This window comes from Canis lupus, chromosome 13 (genome assembly GCF_011100685.1).
Source record: "Canis lupus familiaris isolate Mischka breed German Shepherd chromosome 13, alternate assembly UU_Cfam_GSD_1.0, whole genome shotgun sequence".
NCBI lineage: Eukaryota > Metazoa > Chordata > Mammalia > Carnivora > Canidae > Canis > Canis lupus.
The window spans coordinates 22,684,794-22,703,872 of record NC_049234.1 but is presented as its reverse complement, the minus strand read 5'-3'; the positions used below and the strand labels follow the sequence as shown (position 1 = coordinate 22,703,872).

General features: G+C 41.2%; 1 protein-coding gene across 1 annotated transcript in view; it reads right to left on the bottom strand.

Moving 5' to 3' along the window:
- Positions 1-19,079, bottom strand: part of FER1L6 (fer-1 like family member 6) — a 155,533-nt gene that overhangs the window by 3,455 nt on the left and 132,999 nt on the right. The window contains 2 exon segments of the mRNA XM_038555452.1: positions 481-581; positions 17,815-17,978. Coding sequence (XP_038411380.1) covers positions 481-581; positions 17,815-17,978 — 265 coding nt within the window.

The window sequence follows — 19,079 nt, the reverse complement described above, 5'->3', positions numbered from 1 at the left end:
TTCATATTCACATAAAAAAAAGTAGAGAAAATATACAAAATTATTCTAGAAATGCTCATGTGGCAGTTGCAGAAAAGTACTCCCTCCATTTTCTTTCTTTTTTTTAATTTTTATTTATTTATGATAGTCACAGAGAGAGAGAGAGGCAGAGACACAGGCAGAGGGAGAAGCAGGCTCCATGCACCGGGAGCCTGATGTGGGATTCGATCCTGGGCCTCCAGGATCGCGCCCTTGGCCTAAGGCAGGCGCCAAACCGCTGCGCCACCCAGGGATCCCTCCCTCCATTTTCCAAACAGTCTATATTGTTTTGAGAATATTTCTCAATTCTAGCAACAAAAAGCTACCTGGATTGGAATGTACCTGCTAGCTGCCTCCTTGTGACTCAGTTCTCCCAGAGGGGCCCTCTAGACAAATAACCTGTCCTCTGCTACGGCGACTACAAAGGGCCTTTCCCATGCTTTTACCCACAACCCCACTCACTTGGGCTTGGCCAGGGGCTCTGGCTCTTTCCGGGCTTTTCCAACAGGATTTTTCTCCGCTTCTTCTGCTGTCACTAAGTGGAACTCGGCTTCAACCTTGCCCTGTACAAAGACAAAAGTTTCCGTTTCTAAGTCATGAAGACCTGCTGGGAGCAATGCTAACCTTCTAGAAGTGTACAGTGTGGGGGAATGCCAGGGAGTATTTTGGCTATCCTGCTGCTTTATTTTGAGAAAAACTGTTACCTTTTTGGTTCTGGGAGAAGCCATTTTTTATGACCAATTGTAAAAGCTCTGAAATGATGTTGCTGTTGAGTTTTATGAAGGAAGAGGTCTCATATGTAGACACACATGTCCTTGGTTGCCTGTGCTATTTTGTCTGTACTCGTTCAATCAAAACCTGATTATATAGAAACTCAATAGCAATTAGAAAAGGTACTAATTACCTGAGTGATAGAACCCTTTTGAATCTGCTACAGTCTTTTTTCTCTGCCAGTGATTCTCCAGAGGAAATTGGTAGGTGGGGCCCTACATTTGCCAAATGGCTTTTCTGTCACCCTTCTTTGTTTCTGTTGTCTCCACAAATTGCTTCAAAATTATTCTTCTATTCTTGCACTTCCTCTTTCCTTCTCCTTCAATAAGCAGCAGCCCCTCTGGTTTGAAAATGGTGTCATGTGCTTCTTCAGAGTGCTGTGCCAGTTATTAGCACTGATGTAAGCCTTGGGGTTTCAAAGGGGGAGACAGGACCACTGCAAAAGGTAAGGGTTGCTGTTTCTTGTTCATTCACTCATTCACTACTTTTGGAGACCCCTGTATGCTGGGTACTATTCTAGATCCTGGGGACTTAATGATTAAGAAAAATGGGATCCTTGATCTCCTGGAGCTCCAGTTCTTGGTGAAGAAGGCCCTCTCTCTGCTTCTTTGGTTTTATGGATTGAGATTCAAGGTAATAGGAGAGGGATAGAACCGGTGGAGGACTAGAGCATCACGGAAGTATTTTAGACTGATGATTGTCATTAAAGCTTGTCTTTTAAAATTACATGTGGATGGGGTATAATCTGATTTCCTATCCTGGTGAAAAGATGAAAGGTTCTGATGAACCAATGGGCCTGTGTTAACTTATCCATTCATGCCCCAAAAGCTAGGACTTCTTAACAAGAGGATGGTTGCTGGCAACCATGAAAATGTAATTATGGGAGAAAGTGAAAAAGAGCAGTGTATCTGGGGTGTGGTTGAAGCCAGAGAGTAGACGCAGTGGCATGGTTGTCTGAATTAGTAAAGAAATACAGTGGGCTTATTACTACAATGCAGTGAAGTCATGAGTTCAAATCTAGGGAGTCCCATCCATTCTTTAGACTACAATTCTGGCCCAATTAAGAATGCATTACATGTCCTATGGTCTAGAAACATTCTTTTAAAAAATATATATATATAGTCTCTTATTTCTATTTTATCCATACACAAATATACACACATATTTTTATTTGTTATTTTTTTAAGATTTATTTATTTATTTATGATAGACACAGAGAGAGAGAGAGAGGCAGAAACACAGGAGGAGGGAGAAGCAGGCTCCATGCCAGGAGCCCGACGCGGGACTCGATCCCGGGACTCCAGGATCGCACCCTGGGCCAAAGGCAGGCGCCAAACCGCTGAGCCACCCAGGGATCCCCTACACACATATTTTTAAAGAAATGTTTATATATATATGTATATATATATATATATATATATACATATATATTCTCTTATTCCTATTGACAAATCTTGGCCCTATGGGTAATGACTTACATATATAAGTACTCAGTAAATATTTGGAAATCAGGAAAGAAGGAATATAAAGCTGTTGTCCACTCCACTCCACCTCTACCAACAGTGGAGTCACAGTACTATAACTCTAACTGTAACTGCAATATTTATTGAATGCCTGCTTTGCCTACATTCCTTCAATTGACCTATCAATAAATTATAGCGACAAGCAAGTTAGGTCACCTCTTTTTGATGGAAAAATGAAGGAGGGGAAGTTAAATAACTTCCCCAGGGTCACACAGGGAGTAAGCCATCCAACTGGAACTTGAACTGAGGTCTGTATGATGCCAAAGCTCATGCTCTTTCCATGATAGCGGGCTGCCTCCCAACTCATTCATGCATTTGCCAGATAGTCAGATTAGAAGATTTGCAAGGACCTTCCTAACTCTAACATGAGATGATTGGCTTATTGTCATCATAATTAACACTTGAAGGCATTTGTCTTCTTGCGCTTCAGATTCCATACCTGTTAAATGGTCAGATGTGCTTTAAGGCAACTTATGGCTATAACTTCTAGGTTTCATGAAAGGCAGGAGATCCTGCAAAGCTTGAGGGATGGAAGAAACCCAAGAGGCAGCCTACAACTCATGGCAGAGGGGCTTCCAATATGCAAAAAGGGCTTATTCCCAGAGGTCTTCCAGAGATAACCTAATCTCTACTGAGTAGTATATTTATAAGCTAGCAGTCTCATCCAAATCCTTTGTATTTAAAAAAGCCATCTGAAGGGCTGCTAACCAATTGCTGAGCTCGAGAATGTTAGAGGACAAAAGTTAGGACCAGAGTAAGAGGATCACAGCTGCTTCTTTGTTGTCCACTCCTTGACAATAAGCTCAGCCACAGTTCTGTACAACTTGCATGTGCTTCACACATACATCATTCCATTTAAACCTTCTGACAACCAGCAAAATGGACAATACTTTTATTCCCATTTTATAGCTGAGGAAAACAAGGCTTGATGATGTTAGCCAACTTGTATTACAAAACCAGGATTTGTATTGAGATACTATGACACCAAACCACATCGTCTGCTATTCACTGTACTCAGGGTGCCCTTCTTTGTGGAAGAAAAGAAGCAAGCTATACATTTAACAGTGAGGAAATGCACCTTTTTTGAAATGTTCAAGAGAAGCTCCAAAATCCTTGCCATGGCCCTGGCAGTATAATATGTTTTTGGCTTTCATCCAAGGGTAGCTTATGGATTGCTATCATGTAGCATAGCATAGGGTAAGAGTCAGGTGAATAGGATTTGGTGCAGAAAGATCTGCATTTGAAACTGGGCTTTACTTCTTACTAACTGTGTGGCCTTGGGTGAGTTACCTCAGTCTTTCTGTCCTGGAGATGTTAATAGCATGCACCCCACAGATTTGCTTTGACAAATAAATAAAATAACATATATACAGTGCTCAGCCTGGTGCCTGGTAAATAGTAAAGTCTTAAGAGTTTATAGTTGCTACCTTCCACACTATTTCATGGATGGAAACACATAATTTGATAGGAAAAATCTGCCCATATAGAAAATACCCAGGGAAAACCCACTTCCCACAGGAAAAAAAAAAAAAAAAACAAAGTAAAGGGAAGCAGAGAATATGAAATTAATTCCACCCTAGGCACAGGAGTCATTGATTATTACCATGAAGAGCCTTGCCCCTACCTCACTGCCTTGCTTGAGTGGTTGCAAAGCAGTTTTTCTGATAGCACTCAGGCAGCAGCAAGGAAATGTTTACTGACATATTCTGATAAATACCACTCCTCTCTCCATCTCTCTCCACACAGAGGGTTTCTAGCTTTATTTTAATTATTGATATTCAACCAAGCACCAAGGTGAGGTACTAAAAGTTAGGACCAGAGTATCCTCCAAATGTAATATTAAATCAGAGCTAGAAGAAAAAAACCCGGACAGTTTGAGAGACTATCTATTAACCTGATGACATCTGTGGATGGAAGAAAATGACCAGGGAAGGTCCTGAAAGAACTAGATTTGTTGCACTAAGTGTGTTATTTTTTTTTTTATTTTTTTTTTTATGATAGTCACACACACACAGAGAGAGAGAGAGAGGCAGAGAGAGAAGCAGGCTCCATGCACCGGGAGCCCGATGTGGGATTCGATCCCGGGTCTCCAGGATCACGCCCTGGGCCAAAGGCAGGCGCCAAACTGCTGCGCCACCCAGGGATCCCCACTAAGTGTGTTATTAATGGGCTTCGAACATCACTATGCTCAGAGAGTGGATGTTCTGGGGAGGGGTATAGGTCCTTTAGGTCAGATATGCCTCCTTCAGAGATAATTATTGCTTATTAAAACACAACTCTCACTGGTATAAGGTATTCTCATACATCAATGGTAGGGATATGTGCTGGCAAAGTCTTTAAAAATTTTTTTTTAATTTATTTATGATAGTCACAGAGAGAGAGAGAGAGAGAGAGAGAGAGAGGCAGAGACACAGGCAGAGGGAGAAGCAGGCTCCATGCACCGGGAGCCCGAAGTGGGATTCGATGCCGGGTCTCCAGGATCGCGCCCTGGGCCAAAGGCAGGCGCTAAACCGCTGCGCCACCCAGGGATCCCTGGCAAAGTCTTTTAGGAGGAGGGACACACATAGGTATATGCGCACATATTATGCATGCATACACATAATGTCCATGTAAGTGTATGTGTATTACCTTTTATACTCTAGACCTAGGCATGACCTAGACATGCCATTTCTGAGCAGATAAATTAAGGAAATAATTCAAAATTCATAGAAAGCTTAATATGCAAATCAGTCATTCTGTCAGATGTTCAAATTGTCTTATTTGTCACAATGATAGGTCCCAGGTTTATCTTGGGTTCTATCTGTCCTAGACCTGGAGTCAGCCAAAGACACTTGGTTCTTTCAGGAGAGATCGGTATTTAGATATAAGGATCCAGATGCTAGGAGTCTTCTTGCTACTTGGTGATTTTTACTTCTAGGTCCTTTCAGTGAACAGAGCTAGAAAAAATATTTTTTAAATCCATAAGTCCATAGTGATACTGTGGAAAAAATGCAAGAGAAAAAAAATCTCATTTACCACCATTGGAGGTATCTCTCATACCAATTCTTGATTCTACAGTGCAGTAATTGATAGAGAGAATTAGACATTTATCTTGTCTTTTTTTTTTTTTTTGAGGAGATGGTGACCATAATTTATTTCCATTTGTTGAGAGGAAGCTCTTTTTAACCGATAAATTCTTATTAATAGATGGAGAAAGAATGATAGACATAGATGATGGGGATATATAGATAGATGAATGGATGGATGGATAGCTTGCTAGCTAGATGACAGGCAGATAAATGGATAGAGATAGATGGATGGCAGGAAAGAAGGACAGAGGAATAGGTAAAGAAGGAAGAAATGATTAGAAAAATCATTTTGCAACACCAATGAAATAATTAATGATCACCATTAGGTAAAAAGTGGTCGCAGGATAGGAATTTCCCAGAGTGCCAAAGTGTCACCCACTGGTTACTTGTTAATTACAAAGAGGAAAATGTGCCTCTACAATGAAGAGACCTCATGGTCACCGACATGATCAAGTGAGTAAATACAGCATCACCCTAGTGAGGCTGTCTGAGGGCATGTGCCTCCTGCCATAATTCAATATGAAAGAAACAGGATCAGGTCTTAAGTATTCTTACCAAAACTGCTTAACTGATCCTGATAATGTTGTTATACCTAACTTCTAGTTCACAAGAAATACAGGGTCCAGAGAATAGATAAGCTACATCATGAGAAAACAACTGGACAATTCAGGCTAGTTTCATCAGATAGGTATTATCATAGGGGGAAAAATGGTGGAAGACCATTCTAAAACAAAATAGACCAAAGAGACAAAATAACCAAAGGTAACTCATGAACTATATGACGGAATCTTGTTTTGAAAAAAAGAAACAGCTATAAAATACATTTTTGTATCCTGCCATGCTACCGAATTGCTGTATTAGTTCTAGCAATCTTGGGGTGGAGACTTTTGGGTTTTCTATGTAGAGTATCATGTCATCGGCGAAGAGGGAGAGTTTGACTTCTTCTTTGCCAATTTGAATGCCTTTAATGTCTTTTTGTTGTCTGATTGCTGAGGCTAGGACTTCCAGTACTATGTTGAATAGCAGTGGTGAGAGTGGACATCCCTGTCTTGTTCCTGATCTTAGGGGAAAGGCTCCCAAGTGCTTCCCCATTGAGAATGATATTTGCTGTGGGCTTTTCATAGATGGCTTTTAAGATGTCGAGGAATGTTCCCTCTATCCCTACAGCAATTCGGTAGCGTGGCAGGATACAAAATCAATGCCCAGAAATCAGTGGCATTTCTATACACTAACAATGAGACTGAAGAAAGAGAAATTAAGGAGTCAATCCCATTTACAATTGCACTCAAAAGCATAAGATACCTAGGAATAAACCTAACCAAAGATGTAAAGGATCTATACCCTCAAAACTATAGAACACTTCTGAAAGAAATTGAGGAAGACACAAAGAGATGGAAAAATATTCCATGCTCATGGATTGGCAGAATTAATATTGTGAAAATGTCAATGTTACCCAGGGCAATATACACGTTTAATGCAATCCCTATCAAAATACCATGGACTTTCTTCAGAGAGTTAGAACAAATTATTTTAAGATTTGTGTGGAATCAGAAAAGACCCCGAATAGCCAGGGGAATTTTAAAAAAGAAAACCATATCTGGGGGCATCACAATGCCAGATTTCAGGTTGTACTACAAAGCTGTGGTCATCAAGACAGTGTGGTACTGGCACAAAAACAGACACATAGATCAGTGGAACAGAATAGAGAATCCAGAAGTGGACCCTGAACTTTATGGTCAACTAATATTCGATAAAGGAGGAAAGACTATCTATTGGAAGAAAGACAGTCTCTTCAATAAATGGTGCTGGGAAAATTGGACATCCACATGCAGAGGAATGAAACTAGACCACTCTCTTTCACCATACACAAAGATAAACTCAAAATGGATGAAAGATCTAAATGTGAGACAAGATTCCATCAAAATCCTAGAGAAGAACACAGGCAACACCCTTTTTGAACTCGGCCACAGTAACTTCTTGCAAGATACATCCACGAAGGCAAAAGAAACAAAAGCAAAAATGAACTATTGGGACTTCATCAAGATAAGAAGCTTTTGCACAGCAAAGGATACAGTCAACAAAACTAAAAGACAACCTACAGAATGGGAGAAGATATTTGCAAATGACATATCAGATAAAGGGCTAGTTTCCAAGATCTATAAAGAACTTATTAAACTCAACACCAAAGAAACAAACCATCCAATCATGAAATGGGCAAAAGACATGAAGAGAAATCTCACAGAGGAAGACATAGACATGGCCAACATGCATATGAGAAAATGCTCTGCATCACTTGCCATCAGGGAAATACAAATCAAAACCACAATGAGATACCACCTCACACCAGTGAGAATGGGGCAAATTAACAAGGCAGGAAACCACAAATGTTGGAGAGGATGCGGAGAAAAGGGAACCCTCATACACTGTTGGTGGGAATGTGAACTGGTGCAGTCACACTGGAAAAGTGTGTGGAGGTTCCTCAAAGAGTTAAAAATAGACCTGCCCTACGACCCAGCAATTGCACTGCTGGGGATTTACCCCAAAGATACAGATGCAGTGAAATGCCGGGACACCTGCACCCCGATGTTTATAGCAGCAATGGCCACGATAGCCAAACTGTGGAAGGAGCCTCGGTGTCCAACGAAAGATGAATGGATAAAGAAGATGTGGTTTATGTATACAATGGAATATTACTCAGCCATTAGAAATGACAAATACCCACCATTTGCTTCAACGTGGATGGAACTGGAGGGTATTATGCTGAGTGAAGTAAGTCAGTCGGAGAAGGACAGACATTATATGTTCTCATTCATTTGGGGAGTATAAATAATAGTGAAAGGGAATATAAGGGAAGGGAGAAGAAATGTGTGGGCAATATCAGAAAGGGAGACAGAACGTAAAGACTGCTAACTCTGGGAAACGAACTAGGGGTGGTAGAAGGGGAGGAGGGCGGGGGGTGGGAGTGAATGGGTGACGGGCACTGGGGGTTATTCTGTGTGTTAGTAAATTGAACACCAATAAAAAATAAATTAAAAAAATATTTTTATATGAGGGTAATAGGGTACCGTTCTTATAGATGAGAAATGAATATGGTAGGGATATCAGATTAGGTAATCATTATTAAATTCTTATATGTGATGATGGCTCTGTTGTTATGTACAAGAGTGTCCATATTCTTAGGAGATGCGTGCTAAAGTATTCAGAAATTGTTAAAAAGAAGACCACAGGCTCATGATGGAGTTACTCAGGTTAAGGCCTCATGTCAACAAACCAAGATTTAATACCTACTACCCTAATTTAACCTTTAGGCAGCGAACATGGAATTTCAACCTGGAAATTTACATATAGGCACCCTTTCATTCCTCTTAGGAGAGCACCTTGCCCAAATAATGCATTCCTTGCTAATAAATTCTTTTCTTTATGCCCTCTTTTTGCCTTTAAAAGCTTTCCTTTTGTTTACCTTGGGGGAGTTCCCCTTTACTTGCTAGATGGGATGCTACCCTATTCATGAATTGTTTAATAAAGCCAATTAGATCCTCAAATTTACTCAAAATTACTTTTTTATTTTTTAGCAAGGTATAGTATTTAGACTGTGTACAGTTTACTCTTAAACAGTTCAGCCAATGAGTATGTGTGCAGGGGGAGGTGAGACCATATACTCACATATATAGACAAAATCAGTATAGCAAAATATTAACAAGTGTTGAATCTAGACGGTGGAAAATGGTTGACCATTGTCCTATTCTTTCAACTTTTCCATCTTAACTTTTTTAAGTGAATAAATGTTTAAGGAACAAAACGATGATTAAACTGGCATTTCTGTTTTGAGAATACAAAGATTGATAATAACATTGATAACATAACACAGGGAAATGCTCTTTAGAACACCCCCCCACACACAGAAGCACTATGTTTAATATGGAATGATCACTACTATGCAAAATTAACCAAAATTTATGCAAATTGGGCATAACCAAAACATTAGCAATGGTTTGCTTTGGGTGGTACGCATGTGGGTGCTATTTCTTTCCTTCTATAATCTTGTGTCTTTTTAATTTCCTGTAAATGTATATTACCTACACTTTCTTTAAATAATCTTCACGTGAAAATACTTACCCACTCTGCTCCTAGAGAATCTGAATTTGCCACGTACTTACTATTTAGACCATCTATGTCCTCAGCTAAGCTGTGAACTTCTTCATGCCAGAAATTTGTCTTATTCACTGTTAAAACTTTACTGCCTGGTGTATGAGTGTGTAGCCACAGTAGCTACTGATGACTGTTTTTCACATTAAACTGGAAGCACAGAAACCTCCCTTTTAATTAATATTGAGAAAATGTCAATGTTACCCAGGGCAATTTACACAATTAATGCAATCCTTATCAAAATACAATGGGCTTTCTTCAGAGAGATGGAACAAATCATCTTAGGATTTGTGTGGAATCAGAAAAGACCCCGAATAGCCAGGGGAATATTGAAAAAGAAAAGCATAGCTGGGGGCATCATAATGCCAGATTTCAGGTTGTACTACAAAGCTGTGGTCATCAAGACCGTGTGGTACTGACGCAAAACAGACACATAGATCAATGGAACAGAATAGAGAATCCAGAAGTGGACCTTCAATTTTATGGTCAACTAATATTCGACAAAGCAGGAAAGACTATCCACTGGAAAAAAGACAGTCTCTTCAATAAATGTGCTGGGAAAATTGGACATCCGCATGCAGAAGAATGAAACTAGACTATTCTCTTTCACCATACACAAAGATAAACTCAAAATGGATGAAAGATCTAAATGTCAGACAAGATTCCTTCAAAATCCTAGAGGAGAACACAGGCAACACCCTTTCTGAACTTGGCCACAGTAATTTCTTGCAAGATACATCCACGAAGGCAAGAGAAACAAAAGCAAAAATGAATTATTGGAACTTCATCAAGATAAGAAGCTTCTGCACGGCAAAAGAAACAGTCAACAAAACTAAAAGACAACCTACAGAATGGGAGAAGATATTTGCAAATGATCTATCAGATAAAGGGCTAGTTTCCAAGATCTATAAAGAACTTATTAAACTCAACACCACACATTTCTTCTCCCTTCTCTTATATTCCCTTTGACTATTATTTATATTCCCCAAATGAATGAGAACATATAATGTTTGTCCTTCTCCGACTGACTTACTTCACTCAGCATAAAAATATCAGAAAGGGAGACAGAACGTAAAGACTGCTAACTCTGGGAAACGAACTAGGGGTGGTAGAAGGGGAGGAGGGTGGGGGGTGGGAGTGAATGGGTGACGGGCACTGGGGGTTATTCTGTATGTTAGTAAATTGAACATCAATAAAAAAAATAAATTAAAAAAAATAAATAAATAAAATAAAATCACTTTCTTCTCAAAAAAAAAAATAAACTCAACACCAAAGAAACAAACAATCCAATCATGAAATGGGCAAAAGACATGAACAGAAATTTCACAGAGGAAGACATAGACATGGCCAACAAGCACATGAGAAAATGCTCCGCATCACTGGCCATCAGGGAAATACAAATCAAAACCACAATGAGATATCACCTCACACCAGTGAGAATGGGGAAAATTAACAAGGCAGGAAACAATAAATGTTGCAGAGGATATGGAGAAAGGGGAACCCTCTTGCACTGTTGGTGGGAATGGGAACTGGTGCAGCCACTCTGGAAAAGTGTGTGGAGGTTCCTCAAAGAGTTAAAAATAGACCTGCCCTATGACCCAGCAATTGCACTTTTGGGGATTTACCCCAAAGATACAGATGCAGCGAAACGCCGGGACACCTGCACCCCGATGTTTATAGCGGCAATGTCCACAATAGCCAAACTGTGGAAGGAGCTTCGGTGTCCATCGAAAGATGAATGGATAAAGAAGCTGTGGTTTATGTATACAATGGAATATTACTCAGCCATTAGAAACGACAAATACCCACCATTTGCTTCAACGTGGATGGAACTGGAGGGTATTATGCTGAGTGAAATAAGTCAATCGGAGAAGGACAAACATTATATGGTCTCATTCATTTGGGGATTATAAAAATTAGTGAAAGGAATAAAGGGAAAGGAGAGAAAATGAGTGAAAATATCAGTGAGGGTGACAAAACATGAGAGACACCTAACTCTGGGAAATGAACAAGGGGTAGTGGAAAGGGAGGTGGGTGGGGGGTTGGGGTGACCTGGTGATGGGCACTGAAGGGGGCACTTTGCGGGATGTGCACTGGGTGTTATGCTAAGTGTTGGCAAATTGAACTCCAATAAAATTTTTTTTTAATTTAAAAAATGTTAAAAAGAAACTTCCCTTTTAATTTTAGTTGCTGATGTTCTGGAGACTTAGCTGGACTATATAACAGTCAATTTATGGGATTCACCTGTGAAGGAAACCTCTGGTTCTTCATCTTCTAAAGCAGTGATCTTTAAAGGGTTGCTTTTCATAGGGTAATACATATAAAATGCAAAGTGCAATGTGTCCCATGAAGCACCTGCTTAATACACATTCCCTTTGTCCCCGAGGGTACCCGTTCTTTGCAAATCTCACCTGGAGCTATTTTCCACTGACTGTAAGCCCAGCCACATTCCACACTAGGAGCTCTGTGATCCAGATGTCTAAACTGCACTGCCTGGGTGTACAGATAAGCAGCTTTAAATAGAAGCCTGGCACATAGCAGTGGCTGTAAGCAAATCCCTGCTGGCCAGCTGGTGCCTGGAACAGGATGGTGACCTCTTGACTACTGGCTTCAGGAAGGACGGTGTGGGAGCTCGGAAGCAGAGGGTGTCCGTGCTGGAAAGGCACCTTGGGGGCACCCAGTCCAACCCATTCCTTATACAGACATGGAAACTGAGACTTGGAGATGGCAGGACTGGGAGGTGGTGGACCCTGACTGAGGTTTCACGTTACACTACTTTACTCCTGGCTCATCCAACTCATCCTCTCGCTGCCAGCCCAGAGAAGGCTACTGGTTTGGCTTCCCTGGTGCAGTTACTGCTTCCTTTGGGCAGGAGAAGGAGGATGGACGAGGGTCAGCTGGGTTATACCCCTGCTGCTGCAGGCCAAACCAGGGATTCGGGGGTTGCCAGGTAGTTGGGGATGAAGTAAATTCTCATTTTCCCTTTAGGATGTGTAAGGACAAAACCAGATTAAAAACAAGAGGCTTAACTTTTCTGGTGGCAAATAAAGGAAGAGATTTCCATCTCCTTTCTGTAAGAGTGGACACTTTAGAAAATGTAATCGTAAACCCTTTGGTTTCTCTTTGAAGAGCATTTAAATCCCTTTGAATACTAGATAGGTCCTTTGTCTCAATACCCAGGACCCACCTTTCCCAAAGACCCAGGAGCCATCTCTTTGCAACGTAAGCAACCAGAGAGAGACCACCCCTCTCTCCCAGTTTCTGTGGGTGCCGGACTCCAAGCTGCCTATCTGAGGCTGAGTCCCTAATTTTGTGTGCCCCTCGCCCCAGTATTCCAGTACTCTCCCTTAACCAGTCACTTCGGATGCCCCCCTCTAGTTACTCTGCCTGCCAACAACCTCCAATCAGAACAAACCTGAAGTCTTCTCTTTGTTTTTTCTTTATAAAGCTTCCCTACTCCCCTGTCTTTGAATCTCTACCGAGTGATGGCAGCTGACCCTCTTGTCATAGCAAGCTCTAAATAAACAGCCTGTTGGCATCTAGGTGGTCTTCATTTCCTTTCATGATCCTAAACACTTAACATATATTAACTCATCTATGTGCTAAAACTTGGTAAGATACGTATCTATTATCAATCCCCGTTTTATAGATATGGAAACTGAGGCACAGAGAGGCTAAGAAACTTGCCTCATGTCACACCGTTCATCGGGAGAGGACAGGGTTCAAACCCAAGCTGTCTACGTCTACATCCTTTGGTTTTAACCACTGCCTAATACTTAATGCAGTCTAGGAAAGCACACTATGTGCTATGCTAAATATACTTACCGTGAGCTAATTATAAAGTGAATTCACGTTAATGTTCAGGCATCTGTGGTTTTACAGCTTTTGTATTTTGATTGGCTGTCTACTACTTTGCTCACATGGTTATAGTGACTTGGTATAAGAGATAATTATGTATGAAGATGTGTTAACATGGTTGTATCAATTTAATATTCTGTTGAACAAGTACAACCCTTGCTCATGTGATTTATTAAAATACTCTTTTTGATTAAAAAAATGGGGCACCCGGGTGGCTGAGTGGTTGAGCATCTGTCTTTGGCTCAGGTTGTGATCCTGGGGTTCTAGGATCGAGTCCCGCATCAGGTTCCCCACAGGGAGTCTGCTTCTCCCTCTGCCTATGCCCCTGCCTCTTTCTCTCCTTTTTCTTAATAAAGTTTATTTTTTATTTTTTATTTTTATTTATTCATAGACACACACACACACACACACACACAGAGGCAGAGATACAGGCAGAGGGAGAAGCAGGCTTCACAAAGGGAGCCCGACGCAGGACTCGATCCCGGGTCTCCAGGATCACATCCCGGGCTGCAGGCAGTGCTAAACTGCTGTGCCACTGGGGCTGCCCCCGGCCTCTCTTTCTGTTCTCTCATGAATAAATAAATAAAATCTTTTTTAAAATGTCCCCAAACAACCTGTGTATCCTATGAATCTCCCACCATTAAAATCTATTTGTCCCCTCTCTTATTTCTTTGGCATGTTGTTCTCTGGTTTCTACCGTGACACAGTCTTATAAATAAATGTGTGCTGATGTGTTTGTTCTTAAAGAATATTTGTTGGATGCTTCCTATGTGCTCAGTACACCGAATAAAAAGAGAAGGAAATCATATAATCTCTTTGATGGTAGGGTCAATGTCTTAATTGTCCCTGAATTTAATGAGCCATTCAGTAAAAATTTATTGAGCATGTTCTATGTGCCAGACACCATGTTAGATACTAAAAATTCAGAAAAGGAACTGAAAGAGAAAGTGCACTCTCTGGACTCAGGTCACTCACAGCAGAACCATGACATATACAGACAATTATAAATCAGTATGACTAGAGCTATGGAAGCGTGAAGGCAAGCCAGCCTATCCAGACTAGGGTATCAGGGAGGATTCAGGTGACTGCTGAAAAGAATCTCAAAATACTTAAGGGGGAGGAGTTTTCCCAGAGAAGATGGGAGTCAAGGCATTCCAGGCAGAAGTACCAGTCCATGGAAAAGCAGGGGTGTGGGATGGAACAGGGAGTGGCTGGGGATAAGAATAGCTAAGGATGGCTAGTGTGGTTTGAGAGGAGGAATGAAAGGCGGAACCATGAAGGCTTTTAGCGTCTACACATGTCTCTACTAGCTTATTCCCCACTCACTTTGCAGTGTATGCTAGCCTATGCCTGTCTTCACCATCCCTTTGAACTGCTTTTTAAATATTGAGATACAATTCCCATACATAAAGTCCCTCCTTTTAGGGATCCCTGGGGGCTCAGCAGTTTGGCACCTGCCTTTGGCCCAGGGCATGATCGTGGGGTCCCGGGATTGGGTCCCATGTTGGGCTCCCTGTGTGGAGCCTGTTTCTCCCTCTGCCTGTGTCTCTGTCTCTGTCTCTCTGTGTGTGTGTGTGTGTGTGTGTCTATCATGAATAAATAAATAAAATCTTTTAAAAAAGTCCCTCCTTTTACAGTGCACAATAGATTTCAGTATATCCACAAAGTTGTACAGTCATCAGCACTGTCTAATTCCAGAAGACTTTTATCACTCCAAAAAGGCATCCTGTACTTGTTAGGAGTCACTCCCCATCTCCCTTCCCTCTAGCACCTGGCAACCACCAATCTACTTTCTGGGGGGTTGCCTATTTTGGACATTTCCTATAAATGGAATCATATAGTATGTGGTCTTTTGTGACTGGCTTCTTTCACTTGAATGTTTTCAAGGTCCATCCATGATGGAGCCTGTATCAGCACTTTATTCCTTTTTATGGCTGAATTATATTCCGTCGTATGGATATATCATCTTTTATTTATCCATTTATCAGTTGATGGATATTTGGATTTTCCACTTTGGGAGATAGTGCTGCTATTGAATGAATGAATAGTGAATAGTGAATAGCAGCACTAATGAATAGTGCTGCTATGAGCCTTTGCAATACTACTTTTCAAAAGGTCACCTCCATATTGCTAAATCCAAAGGACACTTCTCTGCTTCTTTTATGACCACTCAGGGGCATCTGACACAGTGACCCAACGGTCCTTCTCCAAAGATACTCTTCTCTAGGTTTATGTTTCAGACACATTTTAATCATTTTCTTCCCACATTTCTACCTAGTTCTTCCCCTTCTTCTATTGTGACCCTCTCCCACTCATTGTCCACATAAGCAATGAGGGATTGTGTTTCCTATGTGAGTCAGATCCCCTCACCTCCCTGCTGGAGACCATTCAGTGGCTTCCTTGCTTTGAGGATAAAATCCAAACTCTTCAACATGGAGTCTGTGGGCTGTGTGATTTGGCTCTAGTTTCCTTTCCACTTCATTGGCATCACCCTCATTCATCATGTGCTTGTTGTAGGGGGCGTTGTATTTTCATTCCTCCCCTACCCAAGGGCCTTTGCCTGTAGTGTTTGCTTGGTGACACACTTCCTCTTGTCTCTCTCTGATGGCTCCCTACTTCTCATTCTTCAGGACTCAAAAGTTCCACAGTCACAGAAAGGCCTCCCACCACCCTATGGAGTGAGAATATCTGCACTGGATATGCTTTAATTCAGCACGTTGTTTCCTCCCCAGCCCTTGTTTTAAGTATTTGGGTTCTTGGTGTGCATGTGTGATTCTGCATTTGCACTTGTCGGTCTTTGAAGCTGGACTGTAAGTTCCATGCTGGCAGAGACGTATGTCTGTTACAACTCAAATTTTATTCCCAGGGCCTATCACTTAATGGATGCTCAATAAATATTTGTTGTATGAAATGAAGAAAGAAATGTGACAGAAATAAAGGGTCAACTAAGATCAAATGAAAAAACAGAAGTCTGAACATAGTTGGCAGACTCTAAAGGGCTATAAAAATGTAATAAATGATGGCTGCCAGTATGTCATCATGCATACATAATTACTGTCAAATTTATAGAAACAGGAATTATGTCAAAAGACATGAATTTGGATTTTAGGACTTGGCAGTCCCCATTTCTTGACCTCATGCTGAACTCTGGCAACTCTGACCAGCGGGCCATCAGCCCTTCTCTTAGGGATGCATCATGCCTCCATGCTGTGCTCTCAGGGTTCTTTCTACTTGAAGTAGATAGCCACCCTCTTCTTCATCTAGAAAATGCTTTTTTTGTCATCCTTTGCTCTTGAAAAAATGCTGCTCTGCTCTACTTGACTCCTCAACACCCTCAGAGAGAATTAGGTTTCTCCCTCCTCTTGTTTCCTCCCTGTGTCACTTATACGTTGACTATTGGATGCATGCAACAGGGTTGTTGACACATCTGTCCCTCTCACTGGACTCTGAGCTGGTTGAGGGGAGAGGCCATGCTTACTTCATTTCTGAGTTCATTCATTCATCAATCAATTCACTGACTGAGCTTCTGTTATGTACTAAGCCTGTGAGGCCTGCAGCCTCATTCTCGACCAAACCTTGTCCATCAGAGGGGGTGCAAGTGAGAATGACGAGAAGGGAAAATCTTCCAGAAAACATAATAAAACTAGATGCCATGGAGTCAGGCCAATCAGGTGCAAAAGGAATCCCTGGCTTTCACATACATTAGGCCCCTACAGCAGTGAGAGAGAACCAGGTGTGGCCAGAAGGTTCCAATCCAGGTGTGCTTTTGCCACTGGATGCAGGAGCAGAGGGGACAATATGCTCTCTACCAAGAGGAGGACACAGCATGGAAAGGTGCCACCAATGCACTCCCTTTCCTCAACCCTGCCCATCACGTGGGTCATCTACCCTCCTTTATGGAGGGATATTCAGAAGGCTGCATAATTTCCTTCCTAATGTTTGCAAAAGGACTGAGCGCCCACAGCAGGTGCCACAAAGTACAGACCAGGCTGGCGATGCAGGGGAAGGGGAAATGGCTCTCTCCAAGTTTTAAAGTCTGGATCACTTTCAAAATTGAGTCCCGCATTTGAGAGTGAAGGGATGAAGTGGCTCCATTAAGATTGTACATTAGTGAAGACCTAATGCATAATTTCAAGAAATGTGGGAAAAAAATAATGCCAGGGGCACAAATTCAAGCCAGAGGTTAGAAAACCACCCTGACATGGCTATTAAATCAAGCACGCTGAAACACAGAAGCTTAATGCATTTATAACATTTTCGAAATTCTTGCTTCTCAACAGAACTTTTGCCCTAAAGTGCTCTGTGTCACTTCAAGGCACTTGATTTGACGTTTACAAAGTGACTCATTTAAAGAGCATGATGTCCCCTGCCTGCCTAACCTTCCCCCCCACCCCCCACCCCAAGCCCTGTCTCCTACAGCAGCCACTTACCGTGAGTTCCTTGCTTTTAGCAAAAGGCCACCAGCCCCGCACACGCTTTTGCTGGAATATGGAGATCTTGCTCTCCTCACTTGCATTTTCAAACTTGGTGAGTTGGCAATCTTTGGCAGACTTGGCTGCTCGGGGGAAACTATTGAGGTTCATTTCCAAGGAGCCTGTGAAGAGATACCCTTGACAGTTATGGAAGAGCTTCAGTATCCATCACCACCAATCATTCACCCACCTGTTCATTCATTCATTCATTCATTAGTCCTTCAACCAGCACCACATTGGATCATTAGTATGTACTAGGATTTGAGGGATACAATATGACCAAGATATGTTTGGTGCCCTCAAGGTACCCAGTGTGGTAGCAGGTAGAAGACAGGGCAGGGCTACAAGATATAACCTCCAAGCCTCAGTTTCAGGTGTTGTCACTATTGGGCATCTTGTGAACTCCCTGAGTGCACGGGGATTCTGTGCCTATTCTCTGAGCTTTCCTGTGCCTTATCATGGACCTGCTTCTCCCCCAACTCACCTCTCTCTTTGAGTCCCCTAAGCATTTCCAGTTGGAGGACTAAGTCTTACTGTCTTCATAGTTACTCTCCAAGACCTTAGTGGGCTCTCAACAAAGTATTTCCAATGAGTGACTATTATGGAGAATAAGAGAACACTATGAGAGTATTTATTTTATCTCTCTCTCTTTAATAACCTTTTCCTATTACAGAATATTTGTTAGTGGTGAGCATTTAGAACATGTACAGAAACCAGAAATTAATGGAAAAGTTTTCCATAATGCCATCCCCCAAAAGTTGTCCACTGCTCGACACATTAGTTCTTATCCTGTCAGTTATTGTTTTTTTTACCTGTCTCTATCTCTGACTCTGATACATATAAACATGTATTTTGCAGAAAGGGGATTTTTTTTCTATACTCTTTTTTTCACTTAATTGCATCCTGTACAACTATCCAACTTATTAAATATTCAAATATTTTTAATGGCTACAGGACTATCATTATTGAGTGTTATGTGTGTTTTTACTTTATATTTTTAAATTATTAAATCAAATTATATTTTATATTAAGTTATATTAATTTTATATTTAATTATATTAAGTTAAATTTTAAAATTATATTAGATTTGAAGCTGTACTTTAAATGTACAGCTCCAAACACTCTCTGAGGTATGTAATATTACTATCTCTGTTTTATAACTGAAGAAAAATGAGGCATAGAGGGGACTAGTAACTAGCTCACAATTTAACAGCTTTTTAGCA